At 49.8% G+C, this 26,679-nt stretch overlaps 1 protein-coding gene across 2 annotated transcripts in view; it reads left to right on the forward strand.

The window, feature by feature from the left end:
* Positions 1 to 26,679, forward strand: part of pald1a (phosphatase domain containing paladin 1a) — a 155,178-nt gene that overhangs the window by 49,786 nt on the left and 78,713 nt on the right. For both annotated transcript variants that reach the window (XM_045209907.1, XM_045209906.1), the window contains exons 9-18: positions 557 to 644; positions 733 to 837; positions 5,229 to 5,324; positions 5,689 to 5,823; positions 6,073 to 6,189; positions 6,696 to 6,875; positions 9,234 to 9,431; positions 9,825 to 9,965; positions 10,297 to 10,368; positions 16,122 to 16,262. In XM_045209907.1, the coding sequence (XP_045065842.1) occupies positions 557 to 644; positions 733 to 837; positions 5,229 to 5,324; positions 5,689 to 5,823; positions 6,073 to 6,189; positions 6,696 to 6,875; positions 9,234 to 9,431; positions 9,825 to 9,965; positions 10,297 to 10,368; positions 16,122 to 16,262 (1,273 nt within the window). The remainder of the gene's footprint in view (positions 1 to 556; positions 645 to 732; positions 838 to 5,228; positions 5,325 to 5,688; positions 5,824 to 6,072; positions 6,190 to 6,695; positions 6,876 to 9,233; positions 9,432 to 9,824; positions 9,966 to 10,296; positions 10,369 to 16,121; positions 16,263 to 26,679) is intronic.

Genomic DNA, 26,679 nt, shown 5'->3' on the forward strand with positions numbered 1-26,679 from the left:
CTTACAGGGCAGACATTTGATGAACTGACTTGTTGGAAAGGTGGCATTCTATGACGGTGCAACATTAAAGGTCACTGAGCTCTTCAGTACGGGCCGTTCTACTGCTAATGTTTGTCTATCGAGATTTCATGGCTGTGTGCTCGATTTTATACACCTGTCAGCAACAGGTGTGGCTGAAATATCCGAATCCACTAATTTGAAGGGGTGTCCACATACTTTTGTATATATAGTGTATTGCCAGGCTATCACTGCATATAATAATTTGTTCTTAATTGACCTGTCTGGTAAAATAAAGGTAAAATATAAAAAATCACTATGAAACTGATCCAGATTATACCCAGAGGGTAACATTTGGCACGTGATGTGTTAATGATGTTTTCTGTTTGCAAACTGTTTTTCTGCTTGAGTAAACATCATTATAACCAGATTTGCTGGGCAGGCCTACATTTCTATCAAAACATTGGATTGGTCAGTGTCATAATAATGCAGTGGTGATGTAGTTAAACTGTAAGGAAGTGTTTTAAAGATGGCTGCCTGTCCGGTTTGTTATTTGCAGAGTGGAGGAGGCAGAAGCCAAGCCCCTGTTCCAAGTCATTCAGACCCTCATCGACAAACTACCTGAAGGACAACAGGTCATGGAAGAGGTGAGTGATCTAGAAATGACTCCACTAGTTAGGGACATTGTGCTAGTTCCCAGTATTGAAATCATGTTCTGTCCCTTTGGTTCTTCAGGTTGACCAAGCGATCGCCCTGTGTTCAGAAATGCACAACATAAAAGAAGCAATATACGAAAATAAGAAGAAACTTGAAGCGATCGGAGATGATTATCAAATTCAGGTAGGTTATGTTTCAGATTGATCAAAACTTTATCAGTACACTATGATAATTTTGATACAGTAATATGATGCTCCAGTGCTTAGCTAGTATGTTATGATTCTAGGGAGCAGTACCCAAGACTACTGTCTGACTCCTTGATGTCTGTCTCTTCTAGGGAGCAGTACCCAAGACTACTGTCTGACTCCTTGATGTCTGTCTCTTCTAGGGAGCAGTACCCAAGACTACTGTCTGACTCCTTGATGTCTGTCTCTTCTAGGGAGCAGTACCCAAGACTACTGTCTGACTCCTTGATGTCTGTCTCTTCTAGGGAGCAGTACCCAAGACTACTGTCTGACTCCTTGATGTCTGTCTCTTCTAGGGAGCAGTACCCAAGACTACTGTCTGACTCCTTGATGTTTGTCTCTTCTAGGGAGCAGTACCAAAGACTACTGTCTGACTCCTTGATGTCTGTCTCTTCTAGGGAGCAGTACCAAAGACTACTGTCTGACTCCTTGATGTCTGTCTCTTCTAGGGAGCAGTACCAAAGACTACTGTCTGACTCCTTGATGTCTGTCTCTTCTAGGGAGCAGTACCAAAGACTACTGTCTGACTCCTTGATGTCTGTCTCTTCTAGGGAGCAGTACCAAAGACTACTGTCTGACTCCTTGATGTCTGTCTCTTCTAGGGAGCAGTACCAAAGACTACTGTCTGACTCCTTGATGTCTGTCTCTTCTAGGGAGCAGTACCCAAGACTACTGTCTGACTCCTTGATGTCTGTCTCTTCTAGGGAGCAGTACCCAAGACTACTGTCTGACTCCTTGATGTCTGTCTCTTCTAGGGAGCAGTACCAAAGACTACTGTCTGACTCCTTGATGTCTGTCTCTTCTAGGGAGCAGTACCCAAGACTACTGTCTGACTCCTTGATGTCTGTCTCTTCTAGGGAGCAGTACCCAAGACTACTGTCTGACTCCTTGATGTCTGTCTCTTCTAGGGAGCAGTACCCAAGACTACTGTCTGACTCCTTGATGTCTGTTTCTTCTAGGGAGCAGTACCAAATACTACTGTCTGACTCCTTGATGTCTGTCTCTTCTAGGGAGCAGTACCCAAGACTACTGTCTGACTCCTTGATGTCTGTCTCTTCTAGGGAGCAGTACCCAAGACTACTGTCTGACTCCTTGATGTCTGTCTCTTCTAGGGAGCAGTACCAAAGACTACTGTCTGACTCCTTGATGTCTGTCTCTTCTAGGGAGCAGTACCAAAGACTACTGTCTGACTCCTTGATGTCTGTCTCTTCTAGGGAGCAGTACCAAAGACTACTGTCTGACTCCTTGATGTCTGTCTCTTCTAGGGAGCAGTACCCAAGACTACTGTCTGACTCCTTGATGTCTGTCTCTTCTAGGGAGCAGTAGCAAAGACTACTGTCTGACTCCTTGATGTCTGTCTCTTCTAGGGAGCAGTACCAAAGACTACTGTCTGACTCCTTGATGTCTGTCTCTTCTAGGGAGCAGTACCAAAGACTACTGTCTGACTCCTTGATGTCTGTCTCTTCTAGGGAGCAGTACCAAAGACTACTGTCTGACTCCTTGATGTCTGTCTCTTCTAGGGAGCAGTACCAAAGACTACTGTCTGACTCCTTGATGTCTGTCTCTTCTAGGGAGCAGTACCAAAGACTACTGTCTGACTCCTTGATGTCTGTCTCTTCTAGGGAGCAGTACCAAAGACTACTGTCTGACTCCTTGATGTCTGTCTCTTCTAGGGAGCAGTACCAAAGACTACTGTCTGACTCCTTGATGTCTGTCTCTTCTAGGGAGCAGTACCCAAGACTACTGTCTGACTCCTTGATGTCTGTCTCTTCTAGGGAGCAGTACCAAAGACTACTGTCTGACTCCTTGATGTCTGTCTCTTCTAGGGAGCAGTACCAAAGACTACTGTCTGACTCCTTGATGTCTGTCTCTTCTAGGGAGCAGTACCAAAGACTACTGTCTGACTCCTTGATGTCTGTCTCTTCTAGGGAGCAGTACCAAAGACTACTGTCTGACTCCTTGATGTCTGTCTCTTCTAGGGAGCAGTACCAAAGACTACTGTCTGACTCCTTGATGTCTGTCTCTTCTAGGGAGCAGTACCAAAGACTACTGTCTGACTCCTTGATGTCTGTCTCTTCTAGGGAGCAGTACCAAAGACTACTGTCTGACTCCTTGATGTCTGTCTCTTCTAGGGAGCAGTACCAAAGACTACTGTCTGACTCCTTGATGTCTGTCTCTTCTAGGGAGCAGTACCCAAGACTACTGTCTGACTCCTTGATGTCTGTCTCTTCTAGGGAGCAGTACCTAAGACTACTGTCTGACTCCTTGATGTCTGTCTCTTCTAGGGAGCAGTACCAAAGACTGCTGTCTGACTCCTTGATGTCTGTCTCTTCTAGAGAGCAGTACCAAAGACTACTGTCTGACTCCTTGATGTCTGTCTCTTCTAGGGAGCAGTACCAAAGACTACTGTCTGACTCCTTGATGTCTGTCTCTTCTAGGGAGCAGTACCAAAGACTACTGTCTGACTCCTTGATGTCTGTCTCTTCTAGGGAGCAGTACCAAAGACTACTGTCTGACTCCTTGATGTCTGTCTCTTCTAGGGAGCAGTACCAAAGACTACTGTCTGACTCCTTGATGTCCGTCTCTTCTAGGGAGCAGTACCAAAGACTACTGTCTGACTCCTTGATGTCCGTCTCTTCTAGGGAGCAGTACCAAAGACTACTGTCTGACTCCTTGATGTCTGTCTCTTCTAGGGAGCAGTACCAAATACTACTGTCTGACTCCTTGATGTCTGTCTCTTCTAGGGAGCAGTACCAAAGACTACTGTCTGACTCCTTGATGTCTGTCTCTTCTAGGGAGCAGTACCAAAGACTACTGTCTGACTCCTTGATGTCTGTCTCTTCTAGGGAGCAGTACCCAAGACTACTGTCTGACTCCTTGATGTCTGTCTCTTCTAGGGAGCAGTACCAAAGACTACTGTCTGACTCCTTGATGTCTGTCTCTTCTAGGGAGCAGTACCCAAGACTACTGTCTGACTCCTTGATGTCTGTCTCTTCTAGGGAGCAGTACCCAAGACTACTGTCTGACTCCTTGATGTCTGTCTCTTCTAGGGAGCAGTAACAAAGACTACTGTCTGACTCCTTGATGTCTGTCTCTTCTAGGGAGCAGTAACAAAAACTACTGTCTGACTCCTTGATGTCTGTCTCTTCTAGGGAGCAGTAACAAAGACTACTGTCTGACTCCTTGATGTCTGTCTCTTCTAGGGAGCAGTACCAAAGACTACTGTCTGACTCCTTGATGTCTGTCTCTTTTAGGGAGCAGTACCAAAGACTACTGTCTGACTCCTTGATGTCTGTCTCTTCTAGGGAAGCACAACCAAAGACTACTGTCTGACTCCTTGATGTCTGTCTCTTCTAGGGAGCAGTACCCAAGACTACTGTCTGACTCCTTGATGTCTGTCTCTTTTAGGGAGCAGTACCAAAGACTACTGTCTGACTCCTTGATGTCCGTCTCTTCTAGGGAGCAGTACCAAAGACTACTGTCTGACTCCTTGATGTCTGTCTCTTCTAGGGAGCAGTACCAAAGACTACTGTCTGACTCCTTGATGTCTGTCTATTCTAGGGAGCAGTACCAAAGACTACTGTCTGACTCCTTGATGTCCGTCTCTTCTAGGGAGCAGTACCCAAGACTACTGTCTGACTCCTTGATGTCTGTCTCTTCTAGGGAGCAGTACCAAAGACTACTGTCTGACTCCTTGATGTCCGTCTCTTCTAGGGAGCAGTACCAAAGACTACTGTCTGACTCCTTGATGTCTGCCTCTTCTAGGGAGCAGTACCAAAGACTACTGTCTGACTCCTTGATGTCCGTCTCTTCTAGGGAGCAGTACCAAAGACTACTGTCTGACTCCTTGATGTCTGTCTCTTCTAGGGAGCAGTACCAAAGACTACTGTCTGACTCCTTGATGTCTGTCTCTTCTAGGGAGCAGTACCAAAGACTACTGTCTGACTCCTTGATGTCTGTCTCTTTTAGGGAAGCACAACCAAAGACTACTGTCTGACTCCTTGATGTCTGTCTCTTCTAGGGAAGCACAACCAAAGACTACTGTCTGACTCCTTGATGTCTGTCTCTTCTAGGGAAGCACAACCAAAGACTACTGTCTGACTCCTTGATGTCTGTCTCTTCTAGGGAGCAGTACCAAAGACTACTGTCTGACTCCTTGATGTCTGTCTCTTCTAGGGAGCAGTACCAAAGACTACTGTCTGACTCCTTGATGTCTGTCTCTTCTAGGGAGCAGTACCAAAGACTACTGTCTGACTCCTTGATGTCTGTCTCTTCTAGGGAGCAGTACCAAAGACTACTGTCTGACTCCTTGATGTCTGTCTCTTCTAGGGAAGCACAACCAAAGACTACTTTCTCCACAGAGCCATACAGAGCCTGGAACGGTATTTCTACCTGATTGTGTTCAACGCATACCTTCATGAACAGGTATGGCTTTGTTCCAAATGGCACCCATAGCGAAATTCTATCTTTCACTCATACATACAAGCCAATGTTATTTTGTATTGACTCTGCTGTTTGTCTTTTCTGGCTGCCATTGTTTGTGCTTTGCATTGAGATGACAAATGTCCTGTTTTTAGCAAACAAAGACATCTCAACCTTTTTATGTCTGTTTTTACCATGGCAAACAAAGACCTAAATCTTTACGTCTGTTTTTACCATGGCAGACAAAGACATCTCAATCTTTACGTCTGTTTTTACCATGGCAGACAAAGACATCTCAATCTTTACGTCTGTTTTTACCATGGCAAACAAACACATCTCAATCCTTGTCTGTTTTGTGGTGTTGCAGTATTCTCTTGGCTTTGCGTCCAACTTCAGCCAGTGGCTGTGTGCTCACGCCTGGGTGTACCGCCTGCTGGCCTGTATGGACCTATCAGAACTCTCCGCTCCGCCCGATCTCGTCACCAAGGGAGCCCGCGTTTTGGTGAGAACCTCCCACCAAATGACATCACGTCACACTCACTCAGACGCACTGCAGAACATGGAACTCAGTCAGGAGCAGAGAAATAGACTTTCTCTGGTTCAAGTTTGTTTGCCTTGTGTAATGAATACATTCACTGGAAATCTAACTCACTATCTTATTTACTTACTGTGTGTGTGTGTGTGTGTGTGTGTGTGTGTGTGTGTGTGTGTGTGTGTGTGTGTGTGTGTGTGTGTGTGTGTGTGTGCGCAGGTTGCTCATGAGTACCTGTCTCCAGACATACTCAGCACAGTGAAGGAGATGAAGGTGGCTAACTTCAGAAGAGTCCCCAAGATGCCCGTCTACGGCATGTCACAGCCTACATCAGAGGTAAGATCTACACCAACCCCCGTACCCTGTCACAGCCTACATCAGAGGTAAGATCTACACCAACCCCCGTACCCTGTCACAGCCTACATCAGAGGTAAGATCTACACCAACCCCCGTACCCTGTCACAGCCTACATCAGAGGTAAGATCTACACCAACCCCCGTACCCTGTCACAGCCTACATCAGAGGTAAGATCTACACCAACCCCCGTACCCTGTCACAGCCTACATCAGAGGTAAGATCTACACCAACCCCCGTACCCTGTCACAGCCTACATCAGAGGTAAGATCTACACCAACCCCCCGTACCCTGTCACAGCCTACATCAGAGGTAAGATCTACACCAACCCCCCGTACCCTGTCACATTTGGTCAATGTCCAAAATGCTAGTTTCCAGAACTTTCTATCTTTAGCAGACATAAAAAACGTTTTAAGACATCCCAGTTCTTACAGTACGTTGTCTGTCAAGCTGAACTGAAGCGTATCTGCGGGGTTGTGTGTTTGTAGGCGACGGGTGCGGTGCTGACCCACCTGACGGATGAGAAGAGGAAGTACAGCCACGTGCTGTGGGTCAACCTGCAGGAGGAGCTGGTTCTGGAGGGGAACGGACAGGTCTTCACTCCCAGAGAGCCTTCCTGTCTGGAGCAACACATCCCTGTCCCCGCCACAGACCCCACACACATAGAGGTACTAGATACACCATATATACACAAGTATGTGGACACCCCTTCAAATTAGTGGATTCGGCTATTTCAGCCACACCTGTTGCTGACAGGTGTATAAAATCAAGCACACCGCCATGCAATCTCCATAGACATAAATTGGCTGTAAAATGGCCTTACTGAAGAGCTCAGTGCCTTTCAACGTGGCACCGTCATAGGATGCCACCTTTCCAACAATTCAGTTCGTCAAATTTCTGCCCTGCTAGAGCTGCCCCGGTCAACTCTAAGTGCTGTTATTGTGAAGTGGAAACGTCTAGGAGCAACAACGGCTCAGCCGCGAAGTGGTAGGCCAACTGACCCTAAACTTAACCTCCAGCACATAGACGTACTAACTGACCCTAACCTTAACCTCCAGCACATAGAGGTACTAACTGGCCCTAACCTCCAGCACATAGAGGTATTAACTGACCCTAACCGTAACCCCCAGCACATAGAGGTACTAACTGACCCTAACCCCCAGCACATAAAGGTACTAACTGACCCTAACCCTAACCTTAACCACTAGCACATAGAGGTATTAACTGACCCTAACCTTAACCCTAACCTTAACCCCCAGCACATAGAGGTATTAACTGACCCTAACCTTAACCCTAACCTTAACCACTAGCACATATAGGTATTAACTGACCCTAACCTTAAACCAAACCTTAACCCCCAGCACATAGAGGTATTAACTGAACCTAACCTTAACCCCCAGTACATAGAGGTATTAACTGAACCTAAGCTTAACCCCCAGCACATAGAGGTATTAACTGAACCTAAGCTTAACCCCCAGCACATAGAGGTATTAACTGACCTTAACCCCCAGCACATAGAGGTATTAACTGACCCTTAACCCCCAGCACATAGAGGTATTAACTGAACCTTAACCCCCAGCACATAGAGGTATTAACTGAACCTTAACCCCCAGCACATAGAGGTATTAACTGAACCTTAACCCCCAGCACATAGAGGTATTAACTGAACCTTAACCCCCAGCACATAGAGGTATTCACTGAACCTTAACCCCCAGCACATAGAGGTATTAACTGAACCTTAACCCCCAGCACATAGAGGTATTAACTGAACCTTAACCCCCAGCACATAGAGGTATTCACTGAACCTTAACCCCCAGCACATAGAGGTATTAACTGAACCTTAACCCCCAGCACATAGAGGTATTAACTGAACCTTAACCCCCAGCACATAGAGGTATTAACTGAACCTTAACCCCCAGCACATAGAGGTATTAACTGACCTTAACCCCCAGCACATAGAGGTATTAACTGAACCTTAACCCCCAGCACATAGAGGTAAAAACTGAACCTTAACCCCCAGCACATAGAGGTATTAACTGAACCTTAACCCCCAGCACATAGAGGTATTAACTGAACCTTAACACCCATCACATAGAGGTATTAACTGAACCTTAACCCCCAGCACATAGAGGTATTAACTGAACCTTAACCCCCAGCACATAGAGGTATTAACTGAACCTTAACCCCCAGCACATAGAGGTAAAAACTGAACCTTAACCCCCAGCACATAGAGGTATTAACTGAACCTTAACCCCCAGCACATAGAGGTATTAACTGAACCTTAACCCCCAGCACATAGAGGTATTAACTGAACCTTAACCCCCAGCACATAGAGGTCCAGTGTTTCATGTTACCCTGCTGATTTGGTGTGATACAGAAGTTCCAGGTTCTCTCCCTACTAGCGATCAGCCTCACTGTGACTCACTGGCTTGACTGTCCCCGTCAAAATCAAATCAAATGTTCCCTGTAGGGAACATAATACTGTTTGAATGATGCTGCAAATAAATGTTCTTTACACAGACCATAAAGTCAGTAAAGTAAAGTGAGGGTTTCCCGAGTGGCCCAGCGGTCTAAGGCACTGCAGTGCTTAGAGGCATCACTACAGATCCGGGTTCGATCCTGGGCTGTGTCGCAGCTGGCCGCGACCGGGAGACCCATGAGGCAACGAACAATTGGCCCAGCGTCGTCCGGGTTAGGGGAGGGTTTGGCCGGGCCGGGATGTCCTTGTCCCATCGCACTCTAGCGACTCCTTGTGGCGGGCCGGGCGCATGCACACTGACTTCGGTCGCCAGTTGTACGGTGTTTCCTCTGACACATTGGTCCGGGTTAAGTGAGCAGTGTGTCAAGAAGCAGTGCGGCTTGGCAGGGTCGTGTTTCAGAGGACCCATGGCTCTCGACCTTCGCCTCTCCCGAGTCCGTACGGGAGTTGCAGCGATGGGACAAGACTGTAACTACCAATTGGGTATCACGAAATTGGGGAGGAAAAAGGGGTAGTCTGACTGTCTCTCCCCTCCTCTCTACCCCAGAAACTAGAGACCGCCCTGGGAGAGGAGGTTCAGAGAGCCCAGAAGTGGCTGGAGGTGTCTCTGGAGCAGGAGAAACAGATGAAGATGTTTAAAACCTGTCTGACGGTCCAGGAGGTCTTCAACCAGTACAAGAGAACACACCAGGGACTGCTGTATAAACGCATCCCTCTGTCAGACTGCTGCGCCCCCAAGGAGGAGGTACAGACAGACGCCACGCAGCCACACACACAAATATATATATACACACACACACACGCACACACACGCACATACACGCGCACACACACACACATACACACACATACACACACACACACACACACACACACACAAAGGTCATGGGTTTTGTGGAGGCACTGCAGTGGCAGGTTTTCATTTGGCGATGATTTGAGGGTGAAAATGGAAAGCTTTGTACTCCCTCTAGTGGTGTTGAATGTTATTACACATGTTGGATCAATAATATAACTGAATATAGCCATCTGGTGCGTGTGTGTGTGTGTGTGTGTGTGTGTGTGTGTGTGTGTGTGTGTGTGTGTGTGTGTGTGTGTGTGTGTGCATGTGTCTGTGTGTGTGCGTGTGTTTTACCCCCAGGACTTTGACCAGCTCATGGAGGCCATGAAGAGTACCTTGGCAGAGGACTCTCACTCAGCCTTCGTGTTTAACTGCTCCAACGGCAAGGGAAGAACTACCACAGCCATGGTCATAGCTGCCCTCACTCTCTGGCACTTCAATGTAAGACCACTCCCCTCACTCTCTGGCACTTCAATGTAAGACCACTCCCCTCACTCTCTGGCACTTCAATGTAAGACCACTCCCCTCACTCTCTGGCACTTCAATGTAAGACCACTCCCCTCACTCTCTGGCACTTCAATGTAAGACCACTCCCCCCTCTCTCTGACACTTCAATGTAAGAGTCTATTCTGGAATACCAATGTATAACCCAGGAATAGTCACTTTTCAAGTTAATTTGCCTTCTAATGAACACATTGGAGAGGTTACCAGATCTGTAAGACCAGTATTAAAACAGCAATGTTCATCCGTTGTTGGTTTGTTTCTGCCTCAGGGGTTTCCTGAGTTCGGTGATGATGAGCTTGTCAGTGTTCCTGATGCCAAGTACACAAAGGGAGAATTCAAGGTGAGTAACAACATAAGAGACTTTTACCAAAAGAAGGTTTGAGTGGAACATGACCGTTTTAGATTCACCACATTACCAGAGACTATAGTGTTGGAGCTCTAGTGTCCTAGCAACCACCTAACAGACATGATTCTCCTCTGTTCTGGAATAGTCTGGCTGAATGGGGTCTGTAGAGAGGGGCTCTCCCTCTGCCTCCCCAATGGCTCCACAATCCCTATTTAGTGGACTACTTTTGATCTGGGCCCCCCTTAGGGCTCTGCTCAAAAGTAGTGCACTGTACAGGGTATGTGAGGCCATTTGGGACTCACCCTTCCTCTCATTAGCTGTGGTCTGATAATGAGCCAGTGGTCAGTTCGGGTTCAGAAAACGTTCATGTCCTCAATGAGCCAGTGGTCAGTTCAGGTTCAGAAAACGTTCATGTCCTCAATGAGCCAGTGGTCAGTTCGGGTTCAGAAAACGTTCATGTCCTCAATGAGCCAGTGGTCAGTTCAGGTTCAGAAAACGTTCATGTCCTCAATGAGCCAGTTCATTTTGCAGCAAACACAATACGTCCAGATTAAATCACAGATTTAAAAGCAACAACAACTGATAGCAAATTATATTTACAAGCAAAGTAGGCTGAATAAGTGCAATTTGATAGAAATGTCATAATTGGGCCACATGTACTGTACATGTCAGTGATTCCCGGGCCACCCATACATAACATGTAAACATGACTGACTGAGTCGCTTTGGATAAAAGCACCTGCTAATTCACACACAGCTAGTCAACAGTGGAGTGTCTGGGTTACAGAGGACAGTACTGACCCAGGCTGGTTACTAGGGAAACTCTGGCTGGCTGACTGACACATAGGACCTGCAGGCCAGGCCTGTCCTGTCCGCTGGCAGTCTGGCTGCAACACAGGCTCTGGTCAATTCTCTGTCTGTGGATATGGGCCAACTCTGGGTCAACACAATATTACGTAAATGTCAACACAATATTACGTAAATGTCAACACAATATTATGTAAATGTCAACACAATATTATGTAAATGTCAACACAATATTACGTAAATGTCAACACAATATTATGTAAATGAAACCTGGGGTCCATTATAACTCAGTGGCCTGTAAAAATGGGACCTGATGCATCTCTGCTTGGCGCTCCACATTAAGGAGATAGATTGGGGGGTAAGGCCCTGCAATAGACTAGTGTCCTGTCCAGGGGGTGTCCTGGTACATCAAGCTGCCTCACGCTACAGAAACAGGAGATAGACTAGTGTCCTGTCCAGGGGGTGTCCTGTACATCAAGCTGCCTCACTACAGAAACAGGAGATAGACTAGTGTCCTGTCCAGGGGGTGTCCTGGTACATCAAGCTGCCTCACGCTACAGAAACAGGAGATAGACTAGTGTCCTGTCCAGGGGGTGTCCTGGTACATCAAGCTGCCTCTCACTACAGAAACAGGAGATAGACTAGTGGTGTCCTGGTACATCAAGCTGCTTCTCACTACAGAAACAGCGTTCTGAGACGTTCTGGCTCGCACAAGCCAAGGCCAGGACTACTTACTTATTACTACCTGGGGTCCATGGTAACACATCACCATCTCTCTTCACTACCTGGGGTCCATGGTAACACATCACCATCTCTCTTCACTACCTGGGGTCCATGGTAACACATCACCATCATCTCTCTTCACTACCTGGGGTCCATGGTAACACATCACCATCATCTCTCTTCACTACCTGGGGTCCATGGTAACACGTCACCACCATCTCTCTTCACTACCTGGGGTCCATGGTAACACATCACCATCTCTCTTCACTACCTGGGGTCCATGGTAACACATCACCATCATCTCTCTTCACTACCTGGGGTCCATGGTAACACGTCACCACCATCTCTCTTCACTACCTGGGGTCCATGGTAACACGTCACCACCATCTCTCTTCACTACCTGGGGTCCATGGTAACACATCACCATCTCTCTTCACTACCTGGGGTCCATGGTAACACATCACCACCATCTATCTTCACTACCTGGGGTCCATGGTAACACATCAACATCTCTCTTCACTACCTGGGGTCCATGGTAACACATCACCACCATCTCTCTTCACTACCTGGGGTCCATGGTAACACATCACCACCATCTCTCTTCACTACCTGGGGTCTATGGTAACACATCACCATCTCTCTTCACTACCTGGGGTCCATGGTAACACATCACCACCATCTCTCTTCACTACCTGGGGTCCATGGTAACATATCACCACCATCTCTCTTCACTACCTGGGGTCCATGGTAACACATCACCACCATCTCTCTTCACTACCTGGGGTCCATGGTAACACATCACCACCATCTCTCTTCACTACCTGGGGTCCATGGTAACACGTCACCACCATCTCTCTTCACTACCTGGGGTCCATGGTAACACGTCACCACCATCTCTCTTCACTACCTGGGGTCCATGGTAACACATCACCACCATCTCTCTTCACTACCTGGGGTCCATGGTAACACATCACCACCATCTCTCTTCACTACCTGGAGTCCATGGTAACACGTCACCACCATCTCTCTTCACTACCTGGGGTCCATGGTAACACGTCACCACCATCTCTCTTCACTACCTGGGGTCCATGGTAACACGTCACCACCATCTCTCTTCACTACCTGGGGTCCATGGTAACACGTCACCACCATTTCTCTTCACTACCTGGGGTCCATGGTAACACATCACCACCATCTCTCTTCACTACCTGGGGTCCATGGTAACACATCACCACCATCGCTCTTCACTACCTGGAGTCCATGGTAACACATCACCACCATCTCTCTTCACTACCTGGGGTCCATGGTAACACATCACCACCATCTCTCTTCACTACCTGGGGTCCATGGTAACACATCACCACCATCTCTCTTCACTACCTGGGGTCCATGGTAACACATCACCATCTCTCTTCACTACCTGGGGTCCATGGTAACACGTCACCACCATCTCTCTTCACTACCTGGGGTCCATGGTAACACATCACCACCATCTCTCTTCACTACCTGGGGTCCATGGTAACACATCACCACCATCTCTCTTCACTACCTGGGGTCAATGGTAACACATCACCACCATCTCTCTTCACTACCTGGGGTCCATGGTAACACATCACCACCATCGCTCTTCACTACCTGGAGTCCATGGTAACACATCACCACCATCTCTCTTCACTACCTGGGGTCCATGGTAACACATCACCACCATCTCTCTTCACTACCTGGGGTCCATGGTAACACATCACCATCTCTCTTCACTACCTGGGGTCCATGGTAACACGTCACCACCATCTCTCTTCACTACCTGGGGTCCATGGTAACACATCACCACCATCTCTCTTCACTACCTGGGGTCCATGGTAACACATCACCACCATCTCTCTTCACTACCTGGGGTCTATGGTAACACATCACCACCATCTCTCTTCACTACCTGGGGTCCATGGTAACACATCACCACCATCTCTCTTCACTACCTGGGGTCCATGGTAACACATCACCACCATCTCTCTTCACTACCTGGGGTCCATGGTAACACATCACCATCTCTCTTCATTACCTGGGGTCCATGGTAACACATCACCACCATCTCTCTTCACTATCTGGGGTCCATGGTAACACATCACCACCATCTCTCTTCACTACCTGGGGTCCATGGTAACACATCACCACCATCTCTCTTCACTACCTGGGGTCCATGTGAACACGTCACCACCATCGCTCTTCACTCGGTCATGATGAAAAGCCTGTTTAGCTTGTTTCCAGTTTTTAAGCGAAATTTGTTTTTAAATTATTAGAGTAGAGCGTCAATAAATCTTTACTCCTGTGTAATATGAAGGTTAATTCAGAATATAAGAGATTGTAAAACATGTATCGGATTTGACAGTGAGTGTGTGTGTTCTGTCCTGTCTGACAGTGAGTGTGCAGAGCATATGAGCGGAGTGGAGCGGGAGCGAACGTGGAGCGTGAGCGGACGGATTTTGAACAGAGCGCAGAGCGGCATTTTTAAAAGGACGGAGCGTCGCCCTATGTCCCGCTCCAATTTCGCTCGCTCACACCACGAGTCTGAAGCATGCTCAAGCCTGACCCAGAATCCATCTGTTTAATTTAATTTGTGTCGTCCAAGAATTTGTATTTTATAGAGCGAGGAGCAGCAGCAGCAACAAGAGAAAAGCTTTGAGGAATTCAAAAGTTTATTCACTGCAGGCAAAGGCCCAACCATAACAAGGGAGAGAAAAAGAGAGCTGGATGTAGCATTTAAAAAAATGATTTTCATGGACTATGAACCGCTGAGTAAAGGAGAACGCGAAGGGATGCAACACTTCGCCAGCGCAGCTCAACCGGGCTACACCCCCCCAAGAAACTATGATAAATCAGTACTTTACTTTGTCAAATGTACATCTGAGATGCCCCATTCACATGCTTCAGCTGGCGATCAAAAACGCCGTTAACAAGCACGACAACATTAATAGGCTGTTAGTGAAAGTCGGGCACCTGGTGAAAAGTGTACGCAAGAGCACAGAGGAAACCGACCAATTAGGTGTCCGCCCCACAAATGCCTGCGCCATTCGATGGAGTAGCCAGCTGCGGATGATTCAGTCGTTCATCCGGTTGTTCCAAAAAGACCCGTTATGGCAAAACAAACTCAAGTCTAATGTTGCTAACATCACCCTGAATCAAGTACGGCAGCTGACGCACCTTGTCAGTGTGCTGACACCACTAGCAGACCTCACAGACAAAATGCAGAAGGAGCTGGGGAACCTGGGGATGATCCTCCCTGCTGTCACAGAAATCAAATCCCTGCTCACCGATTACACTCACGCTGCACTTCCAATGGGCATCGCTGCTTTTGCAGAAACATTGGCAAACAACGTGTCAATTCGCTATGGAATATACTATACTGATTAACATCTCATTTTAGCGTCAGTGTTAGATCCCGTTTCAAGACAGAATGGATAATCCAAGATGAGTCTGTATGCAACAAATTCGGGGAGATAAAGTAAGGCTGTGGTTTAAGCTAAAAGTGAAATACATGCAGATTTCGTTCCTTTTTTGGAGTGAGCGGGGGCGATTTGAGTGGAGCGCGATGCAAACTGCGTTGAGCGCTGAGCGATAATGAGCGGACTGGCCTGATGTGGCTTTGAGCGGGGGGAGCGGAGGGGTGAACAACTCCGTGAGCGAGGAGCTGAGATTCTCACCGCTCCACTCCGCTCATATGCTCTGTGAGTGTGTGTGTCTTCTGTCCTGTCTAACAGTGAGTGTGTGTGTTCTGTCCTGTCTGACAGTGAGTGTGTGTGTTCTGTCCTGTCTGACAGTGAGTGTGTGTGTGTTCTGTCCTGTCTGACAGTGAGTGTGTGTGTTCTGTCCTGTCTGACAGTGAGTGTGTGTGTTCTGTCCTGTCTGACAGTGAGTGTGTGTGTTCTGTCCTGTCTGACAGTGAGTGTGTGTGTTCTGTCCTGTCTGACAGTGAGTGTGTGTGTTCTGTCCTGTCTGACAGTCAGTGTGTGTGTTCTGTCCTGTCTGACAGTGAGTGTGTGTGTGTTCTGTCCTGTCTGACAGTGAGTGTGTGTGTTCTGTCCTGTCTGACAGTCAGTGTGTGTGTTCTGTCCTGTCTGACAGTGAGTGTGTGTGTGTTCTGTCCTGTCTGACAGTGAGTGTGTGTGTTCTGTCCTGTCTGACAGTGAGTGTGTGTGTTCTGTCCTGTCTGTCTGTCCCCAGGTGGTGATGCAGCTAGTTAGACTGCTGCCGGACGGTCACCGGATGAAGAGGGAGGTAGACATGGCTTTGGACTCTGTCAGCGAGACCATGACCCCCATGCATTACCACCTCAGAGAGATAATCATCTGTACCTATAGACAGGTAGGACCACCCCCCATTACACTCCTATAGACAGGTAGGACCACTCCCCTTTACACTCCTATAGACAGGTAGGACCACCCCCCTTTACACACCTATAGACAGGTAGGACCACCCCCCTTTACACACCTATAGACAGGTAGGACCACCCCCCTTTACACACATATAGACAGGTAGGACCACCCCCCTTTACACACCTATAGACAGGTAGGACCACCCCCCTTTACACACCTATAGACAGGTAGGACCACCCCCCTTTACACCCCTATAGACAGGTAGGACCACCCCCCTTTACACACCTATAGACAGGTAGGACCACCCCCCTTTACACACCTATAGACAGGTAGGACCACTCCCCTTTACACCACCTATAGACAGGTAGGACCACCCCCCTTTACACACCTATAGACAGGTAGGACCACCCCCCTTTATACACCTATAGACAGGTAGGACCACCCACCTTTACACACCTATAGACAGGTAGGAACACCCCCCTTTAGACAGGTAGGACCACCCCCCTTTACACACCTATAGACAGGTAGGACCACCCCCCTTTACACACCTATAGACAGGTAGGACCACCCCCCTTTACACACCTATAGACAGGTAGGACCACCCCCCTTTACACACCTATAGACAGGTAGGACCACTCCCCTTTACACCACCTATAGACAGGTAGGACCACCCCCCTTTACACACCTATAGACAGGTAGGACCACCCCCTTTATACACCTATAGACAGGTAGGACCACCCACCTTTACACACCTATAGACAGGTAGGAACACCCCCCTTTAGACAGGTAGGACCACCCCCCTTTACACACCTATAGACAGGTAGGACCACCCCCCTTTACACACCTATAGACAGGTAGGACCACCCCCCTTTACACACCTATAGACAGGTAGGACCACCCCCCTTTACACCCCTATAGACAGGTAGGACCACCCCCCTTTACACACCTTTAGACAGGTAGGACCACCCCCCTTTACACCCCTATAGACCGGTAGGACCACCCCCCTTTACACACCTATAGACCGGTAGGACCACCCCCCTTTACACACCTATAGACAGGTAGGACCACCCCCCTTTACACACCTTTAGACAGGTAGGACCACCCCCTTTACACCCCCTATAGACAGGTAGGACCACCCCCCTTTACACACCTTTAGACAGGTAGGACCACCCCCCTTTACACACCTATAGACCGGTAGGACCACCCCCCTTTACACACCTATAGACAGGTAGGACCACCCCCCTTTACACTCCTATAGACAGGTAGGACCACCCCCCTTTACACACCTATAGACAGGTAGGACCACCCCCCTTTACACACCTTTAGACCGGTAGGACCACCCCCCTTTACACACCTATAGACAGGTAGGACCACCCCCCCTTTACACACCTATAGACAGGTAGGACCACCCCCCTTTACACACCTATAGACAGGTAGGACCACCCCCCCTTTACACACCTTTAGACCGGTAGGACCACCCCCCTTTACACACCTTTAGACAGGTAGGACCACCCCCCTTTACACACCTATAGACAGGTAGGACCACCCCCCTTTACACCCCTATAGACAGGTAGGACCACCCCCCTTTACACCCCTATAGACAGGTAGGACCACCCCCCTTTACACACCTTTAGACCGGTAGGACCACCCCCATTGGTCATCATGTTTCACAGGTGCATTTTTTGTCTGAAAGGCATGACCTTGAACTGGTACAACCCAATGGGAGAGACAAGCCTCCTGTAGCTCAGTTGGTAGAGCATGGCACTTGCAACGCCAGGATTGTGGGGTCGATTCCCACGGGGGGCCAGTATAAAAAAATGTATGCACACACTAACTGTAAGTCGCTCTGGATAAGCTTGTCTGCTAAATGACCAAAATGTAAATGTAAAATGTAAGATTATTTAGCAACAGTTCTACTACTGGCCCATAGATGGGGGTAAAGCTCTTGTTTTTATTTAGCTGCAGTTCCACTCCTTGCCCATAGATGGGGGTAAAGCTCTTGTTTTTATTTAGCTGCAGTTCCACTCCTTGCCCATAGATGGGGGTAAAGCTCTTGTTTTTATTTAGCTGCAGTTCCACTCCTTGCCCATAGATGGGGGTAAAGCTGTTGTTTTTATTTAGCTGCAGTTCCACTCCTTGCCCATAGATGGGGGTAATGCTCTTGTTTTTAGGTGACTAGTTATGTCTTGGACCCAAAGGACTCAGAAACATTTACAAGTACTATGTTTATTTTAGTTGTTGTTGTTTATGTTAATTATTTGACCTTAGGGTGCAGTACTGGTTAGAAATGAACAATATGTTGTTGCTTATGGTAATGCACTCAGATACTTTTTAGATTGACTAGTTGCTTTAAACTATTTTCATTGAGGAAGCATCTCGTGTAGTGTAGTGGAGGGTAGGGTAGTGGAGGGTAGGGTAGTGGAGGGTAGGGTAGTGGAGGGTAGGGTAGGGTAGTGGAGGGTAGGGTAGGGTAGTGGAGGGTAGGGTAGTGGAGGGTAGGGTAGGGTAGTGTAGGGTAGAGGAGGGTAGGGTAGTGGAGTGGAGGGTAGTGGAGGGTAGAGGAGGGTAGGGTAGTGGAGTGGAGGGTAGTGGAGGGTAGAGGAGGGTAGGGTAGTGGAGGGTAGGAAGGGGTAGTGGAGGGTAGGGTAGTGGAGGGTAGGGTAGTGGAGGGTAGGGGAGTGGCGGGTAGAGGAGGGTAGGGTAGTGGAGGGTAGGGTAGTGGAGGGTAGAGGAGGGTAGGGTAGTGGAGGGTAGGGTAGGGTAGTGGAGGGTAGGGTAGTGGAGGGTAGGGGAGTGGCGGGTAGGGTAGGGTAGGGTAGTGGAGGGTAGGGTAGGGTAGGGGAGTGGCGGGTAGGTGAGTGGAGGGTAGTGGAGGGTAGGGTAGTGGATGGTAGGGGAGTGGAGGGTAGAGGAGGGTAGGGGTAGTGGAGGGTAGAGGAGGGTAGGGTAGTGGAGGGTAGGGTAGTGGAGGGTAGGGGAGTGGCGGGTAGGGGAGTGGAGGGTAGTGGAGGGTAGGGTAGTGGAGGGTAGGGGAGTGGCGGGTAGTGGAGGGTAGGGTAGTGGAGGGTAGGGTAGTGGAGGGTAGGGTAGTGTAGGGTAGAGGAGGGTAGGGTAGTGGAGGGTAGGGGAGTGGAGGGTAGGGGAGTGGCGGGTAGGGTAGTGGCGGGTAGGGTAGTGGAGGGTAGGGTAGGGTAGTGGAGGGTAGGGTAGGGTAGTGGAGGGTAGGGTAGGGTAGTGGAGGGTACTGGAGGGTAGGGGAGTGGAGGGTAGGGGAGGGAGGGTAGGGTAGTGGAGGGTAGGGGAGTGGAGGGTAGAGGAGGGTAGGGTAGTGGAGGGTAGAGGAGGGTAGGGTAGGGTAGGGTAGGGTAGTGGATGGTAGGGGAGTGGCGGGTAGGGAGTGGAGGGTAGTGGAGGGTAGGGTAGTGGAGGGTAGGGGAGTGGCGGGTAGTGGAGGGTAGGGTAGTGGAGGGTAGAGGAGGGTAGGGTAGGGGAGTGGCGGGTAGGGTAGTGGAGTGGAGGGTAGTGGAGGGTAGAGGAGGGTAGGGTAGTGGAGGGTAGGGTAGGGTAGTGGAGGGTAGGGTAGGGTAGTGGAGGGTAGGGTAGTGGAGGGTAGGGTAGGGTAGTGTAGGGTAGAGGAGGGTAGGGTAGTGGAGTGGAGGGTAGTGGAGGGTAGTGGAGGGTAGGGTAGTGGAGGGTAGGGTAGTGGAGGGTAGGGGAGTGGCGGGTAGAGGAGGGTAGGGTAGTGGAGGGTAGGGTAGTGGAGGGTAGAGGAGGGTAGGGTAGTGGAGGGTAGGGTAGGGTAGTGGAGGGTAGGGTAGTGGAGGGTAGGGGAGTGGCGGGTAGGGTAGGGTAGGGTAGTGGAGGGTAGGGTAGGGTAGGGGAGTGGCGGGTAGGTGAGTGGAGGGTAGTGGAGGGTAGGGTAGTGGATGGTAGGGGAGTGGAGGGTAGAGGAGGGTAGGGTAGTGGAGGGTAGAGGAGGGTAGGGTAGTGGAGGGTAGGGTAGTGGATGGTAGGGGAGTGGCGGGTAGGGGAGTGGAGGGTAGTGGAGGGTAGGGTAGTGGAGGGTAGGGGAGTGGCGGGTAGTGGAGGGTAGGGTAGTGGAGGGTAGGGTAGGGTAGTGTAGGGTAGGGGAGGGTAGGGTAGTGGAGGGTAGGGGAGTGGAGGGTAGGGGAGTGGCGGGTAGGGTAGTGGAGTGGAGGGTAGGGTAGTGGAGGGTAGGGTAGTGGAGGGTAGGGTAGTGGAGGGTAGGGTAGGGTAGTGGAGGGTAGGGTAGGGTAGTGGAGGGTACTGGAGGGTAGGGGAGTGGAGGGTAGGGGAGTGGAGGGTAGGGTAGTGGAGGGTAGGGGAGTGGAGGGTAGAGGAGGGTAGGGTAGTGGAGGGTAGAGGAGGGTAGGGTAGGGGTAGGGTAGGGGTAGTGGATGGTAGGGGAGTGGCGGGTAGGGGAGTGGAGGGTAGTGGAGGGTAGGGTAGTGGAGGGTAGGGGAGTGGCGGGTAGTGGAGGGTAGGGTAGTGGAGGGTAGAGGAGGGTAGGGTAGTGGAGGGTAGGGTAGTGGAGGGTAGGGGAGTGGAGGGTAGGGGAGTGGCGGGTAGGGTAGGGGAGTGGAGGGTAGGGTAGTGGAGGGTAGGGTAGGGTAGTGGAGGGTAGAGGAGGGTAGGGGAGTGGAGGGTAGGGGAGTGGAGGGTAGGGTAGTGGAGGGTAGGGGAGTGGAGGGTAGTGGAGGGTAGGGTAGTGGAGGGTAGGGGAGTGGCGGGTAGGGTAGGGTAGGGTAGTGGAGGGTAGGGTAGGGTAGGGGAGTGGCGGGTAGGGGGAGTGGAGGGTAGTGGAGAGTAGGGTAGTGGATGGTAGGGGAGTGGCGGGTAGGGTAGGGTAGTGGAGGGTAGGGTAGGGTAGTGGAGGGTAGGGTAGTGGAGGGTAGGGTAGTGGAGGGTAGGGTAGTGGAGGGTAGGGGAGTGGAGGGTAGGGTAGTGGAGGGTAGGGTAGGGTAGTGTAGGGTAGAGGAGGGTAGGGTAGTGGAGGGTAGGGGAGTGGAGGGTAGGGGAGTGGCGGGTAGGGTAGTGGAGGGTAGGGTAGTGGAGTGGAGGGTAGGGTAGTGGAGGGTAGGGTAGTGGAGGGTAGGGTAGGGTAGTGGAGGGTAGGGTAGGGTAGTGGAGGGTACTGGAGGGTAGGGGAGTGGAGGGTAGGGGAGTGGAGGGTAGGGTAGTGGAGGGTAGGGGAGTGGAGGGTAGTGGAGGGTAGGGTAGTGGAGGGTAGGGGAGTGGCGGGTAGGGTAGGGTAGTGGAGGGTAGAGGAGGGTAGGGTAGTGGCGGGTAGGGTAGGGTAGGGTAGTGGAGGGTAGGGTAGTGGATGGTAGGGGAGTGGCGGGTAGGGTAGTGGAGGGTAGGGTAGTGGAGGGTAGGGTAGTGGAGGGTAGGGTAGTGGAGGGTAGTGTAGTGGAGGGTAGGGTAGTGGAGGGTAGGGTAGTGGAGGGTAGGGTAGTGGAGGGTAGGGTAGTGGAGGGTAGGGTAGTGGAGGGTAGTGTAGTGGAGGGTAGGGTAGTGTAGTGGAGGGTAGGGTAGTGGAGGGTAGTGTAGTGGAGGGTAGGGTAGGGTAGGGTAGTGTAGTGGAGGGTAGGGTAGTGGAGGGTAGGGTAGTGGCGGGTAGGGGAGTGGAGGGTAGTGGAGGGTAGGGGAGTGGAGGGTAGGGGAGTGGCGGGTAGGGTAGGGTAGTGTAGTGGAGGGTAGGGTAGTGGAGTGTAGTGGAGGGTAGGGTAGGGTAGTGGAGGGTAGGGTAGTGGAGGGTAGTGTAGTGGAGGGTAGGGTAGGGTAGTGGAGTGTAGTGGAGGGTAGGGTAGTGGAGGGTAGGGTAGGGTAGTGGAGGGTAGGGTAGGGTAGTGGAGGGTAGGGTAGTGGAGGGTAGTGTAGGGTAGTGTAGTGGAGGGTAGGGTAGTGGAGTGTAGTGGAGGGTAGGGTAGTGGAGGGTAGTGGAGGGTAGGGTAGTGGAGGGTAGTGTAGTGGAGGGTAGGGTAGGGTAGTGTAGTGGAGGGTAGGGTAGTGGAGTGTAGTGGAGGGTAGGGTAGTGGAGGGTAGGGTAGGGTAGTGGAGGGTAGGGTAGGGTAGTGGAGGGTAGGGTAGTGGAGGGTAGTGGAGGGTGGAGGGTAGTGTAGTGGAGGGTAGGGTAGTGGAGGGTAGTGGAGGGTAGGGTAGTGGAGGGTAGTGGAGGGTAGGGTAGTGGAGGGTAGTGTAGTGGAGGGTAGGGTAGTGGAGGGTAGTGTAGTGGAGGGTAGGGTAGTGGAGGGTAGTGTAGGGTAGGGTAGTGTAGTGGAGGGTAGGGTAGTGGAGGGTAGTGGAGGGTAGTGTAGTGGAGGGTAGGGTAGTGGAGGGTAGGGTAGTGGAGGGTAGGGTAGTGGAGGGTAGGGTAGTGGAGGGTAGGGTAGTGGAGGGTAGGGTAGTGGAGGGTAGGGTAGTGGAGGGTGGTGGAGGGTGTTCCATTATTAAAGTGACCAGTGTTCCATTATTAAAGTGACCAGTGATTCCATGTCAATGTACATAGGGCAGCAGCCTCTAAGGTGCAGGGTTGATTAACCGGGTGGTAGCCGGCTAGTGTGTGTGTGTGTGTGTGTGTGTGTGTGCATGCGTCCGTGTGTTCATGCGTGTGTGTAGGGAGTGATCCTGTTGTTGAAGTTCCACAGGGCTGCAGTGCTCTGCTCTCTCTGTTTTTGCCATTTGTAATACAGACTGTAATCAGTGTGTGTCTGTCTGTACTGAGGCTGCGCTCTGAGGCTGCCTGACTGCACATGGGCTAGCCGGAGGTACCCTGCCCCGTCTCCACACTATCAATGGGCCCCATTGTCCCACCGTCTCTCTCTCTCTCTCTCTCTCTCTCTCTCTCTCTCTCTCTCTCTCTCTCTCTCTCTCTCTCTCTCTCTCTCTCTTTCTCTGTCTCAGTCTCAGTCTCTGTCTGTCTCTGTCTCTCTGTCTTTCTCTTTCTCTCTCTTTCTGTCTCTCTCTGTGTCTGTCTGTCTCTGTCTCTCTCTGTTTCTGTCTCGGTCTCTCTCTCTGTCTGTCTCTCTCTCTCTCTCTCTCTGTCTCTCTCTCTGTCTTTCTCTGTCTCTCTCTCGCTCTCTCTCTGTCTGTCTCTGTCTGTCTGTCTCTCTCTTTCTGTCTCTCTCTCTCTGTCTCTCTCTGTATCTCTCTCTCTCTCTCTCTCTCTCTCTCTCTCTCTCTCTCTCTCTCTCTCTCTCTCTCTCTCTCTCTCTCTTTCTTTCCCCGCTGTCTCTCTTTTTATTTGTTTCAACACAGCAGCAGTTCAACCCGGCTACTGCTTCCCACCTTTAATAGATTCCACTCTGTGACATATATTCTTCTTAATGTTTTATTTGTCAATAGTCTATCCAGCCTCCAGCTCCTCTCATCTCCTGTGTGTGTGTGTGTGTGTGTGTGTGTGTGTGTGTGTGTGTGTGTGTGTGTGTGTGTGTGTGTGTGTGTGTGTGTGTGTGTGTGTGTGAGCCGGCAGGTCTAGGTGATAAAACAGAGCCAGATGTGGCTGCTGGAAGGAAGCAGAGCAACGTGAATCAGACATGAGTAACACACACCCCCCACCCCCTCCATCTCCCTCCATCTCCCCACATAGCATCTCTCCTCTCTGTCCGTCTTGGGCTCTTGGCTCCTGGTCAGGGGGGTTGGTTTGAGGCTTGGGGAATCTCTTCCTCTGTTCTCCTCTTCTCTGCCAGAGGACTTAATGAAGGGCCTGTAAATCCCTGCCTAGACCAGGTGTGACTGAGGCTTACACACGTTACAGACCCAGGGTCCTCAGTGGCTAGCTGGGTGTCAACGCCAAGGAACAACACTCAGCCTGGGATGAGAGGCTCATAACATCCTCTGGCAGGAGGGGAAAGCACACACAACCCAGCAGCTTAGAGGCAGCAGTCTCTCTCTCTCTCTGTCTGTCTCTCTGTGTGTCCCTCTCTCTCTGCCTGTCTCTCTGTGTGTCCCTCTCTCTCTGTCTCTCTGTGTGTCTCCCTCTCTCTGTCTGTCTGTCTCTCTCTCTCTCTCTGTCTCTCTGTGTGTCTCTCTCTCTCTCTGTCTCTCTGTGTCTCTCTCTCTCTCTCTCTCTGTCTCTGTGTGTCTCCCTCTCTCTCTCTGTCTCTCTGTGTGTCTCTCTCTCTTTCTCTCTCTCCTCTCTCCGTCAGCTGGAGGTTTCTTGTTTTCCATTGTGAATGCGTGTGGTACAGACAGAGTAGCTTCTTCACATGTTTCAGTAAGTAGTGTTCTGTTGTCTGTTTGATCAGACAGATATTGTTGTTTTGTACACAGAAACACAATTTCCTTTGTGGTTAAGTTCAAAACTGCAACACAAGAATTGACCTGTTAGCTTAAGCTGACATTTTCACCGCCCACAAGCCATGTGTATTAAACATCTTGGTTTCCTGCCTTTATTTAGTAAATTGGTGCTGAATATCATTTGTTTTACAAACTTGAATAACTATGTGAGCTTCTCCTCCCCCTCTTCATCTGTTTCTCTCCATCTCCCTCTCTCTCCATCTCCCTCTCTCTCCATCTCCCTCTTTCTCTCCATCTCCCTCTTTCTCTCCATCTTCCTTTCTCTCTCCATCTCCCTCTTTCTCTCCATCTCCCTCTTTCTCTCCATCTTCCTTTCTCTCTCCATCTTCCTTTCTCTCTCCATCTTCCTTTCTCTCTCCATCTTCCTTTCTCTCCATCTTCCTTTCTCTCCATCTTCCTTTCTCTCTCCATCTTCCTTTCTCTCTCCATCTTCCTTTCTCTCTCCATCTTCCCTTTTCTCTCCATCTTCCCTTTTCTCTCCATCTTCCTTTCTCTCTCCATCTTCCTTTTTCTCTCCATCTTCCTTTCTCTCTCCATCTTCCTTTCTCTCTCCATCTTCCTTTCTCTCCATCTTCCTTTCTCTCCATCTTCCTTTCTCTCCATCTTCCTTTCTCTCCATCTTCCTTTTTCTCTCTCCTTTCCTTTCTATTCACGCTGTCTCCCTCCCTCCCTCCCCCTCACTTACTATCTTGACCACATGTGTCTGTGGGTTTTTTCAAGTGAAAGACAAAGCACATCCAATATTCCTGTTAGTTTGTGTGTGTCTAAAGAAAGGCCCTCGTGGTTTGGACGGCGCAGTGGAAAAATTAGTTGGACTAAGTTGAAGGGACCATCACAAAACTAACTGATGGTCAGGAGAGAGGGAAAGAGGTGGAGAGAGGGAAAGAGCGAAAGAGACAGGGAGAGGGAGAGAGATAGACGGAGAGAGATAGACGGAGAGAGACAGACAGACGGAGAGAGAGAGACAGAGACAGAGAGAATCTAGACAAGTGGAGAGAGATCAGCAGGTTAACAACATTGGCCAGACAGAGAGTGTTTGAACATTACTCCCTGAGCCTGCGTTGATTCAGCCTCCACTACACCAGTAGTCTAAGCATTGTAACGTCCCAAATGACACACTATTCCCTTTTTAGTACACTTCTTTTGATCATCAGGGCACATAGTAGTGTACTATATAGAGAATAGGTTGCCATTTGAGACACACTTTAAGCGTTATCATACTAACATCCTGTAATTGGAAGGACCCCTAGGTTTTGCAGAAGCTGTCCTATTAGGTTGCCTGCTTGACGTAAGTTGGCTAATTACAATTGGTGGGGCCTCTTGTGGCCAAGGAAAACATTGGCTGTGAAGGTATGTACCTATACCCTCCTGGATGACTGCTGTAGATAAAGGTATGTCTCTGTCTCTCTCTCTGTCTGTCTGTCTCTGTCTGTCTCTCTCTCTCTGTCTGTCTCTGTCTGTCTCTGTCTCTCTCTCTCTCTCTCTCTCTTTCTCTCGCTCATAGTTGTGATGTCTTCACTATTATCGTACAATGTAGAAAATAGTAAAAAATAAAGAAAAACCCTGGAATGAGTAGGTGTTCTAAAACTTTTGACCGGTAGTGTACACCCTCCTGGATGGCTGCTGTAGACGCAGGTTCCTATACAGCCTGGATGTTATATATGTAGGGAACTGTTATGATTTACCAGTATTAGAACCCAAATGCAGACAAGTACACCAAGCCAGAGAAGGTTTAACAGGTTTATTTAAAATGTTCAATAGTCCAGGTTTCCAATAATAGGGGAAGAGCAAGTCCAGGTTACAGGGAGGGTAACAGATCCAGGTCAGGGCAGGTGTGGTACCGTAATGTCCTAGTGTCCGTGGTGAGTCCAAAAGAGAGGTCCGGTAGTGGAGAGCAGGATGGTGGTGGCAGGAGGAAGCGGAGGCAGGAGTCAGGTTCCAAATATATGGTCGTCTTGACTATGATCTGACGATGAGTGGTAAGTTTGACCGGGTCTTAAAGGCTGAGGTGATTATGGTGAATGAGCTGCAGCTGGAACCCTGACTCCCGCACACCAGACTTCACTCCTGCAATCAAGGACAGACAG

This window comes from Coregonus clupeaformis, chromosome 31, assembly GCF_020615455.1.
Source record: "Coregonus clupeaformis isolate EN_2021a chromosome 31, ASM2061545v1, whole genome shotgun sequence".
NCBI lineage: Eukaryota > Metazoa > Chordata > Actinopteri > Salmoniformes > Salmonidae > Coregonus > Coregonus clupeaformis.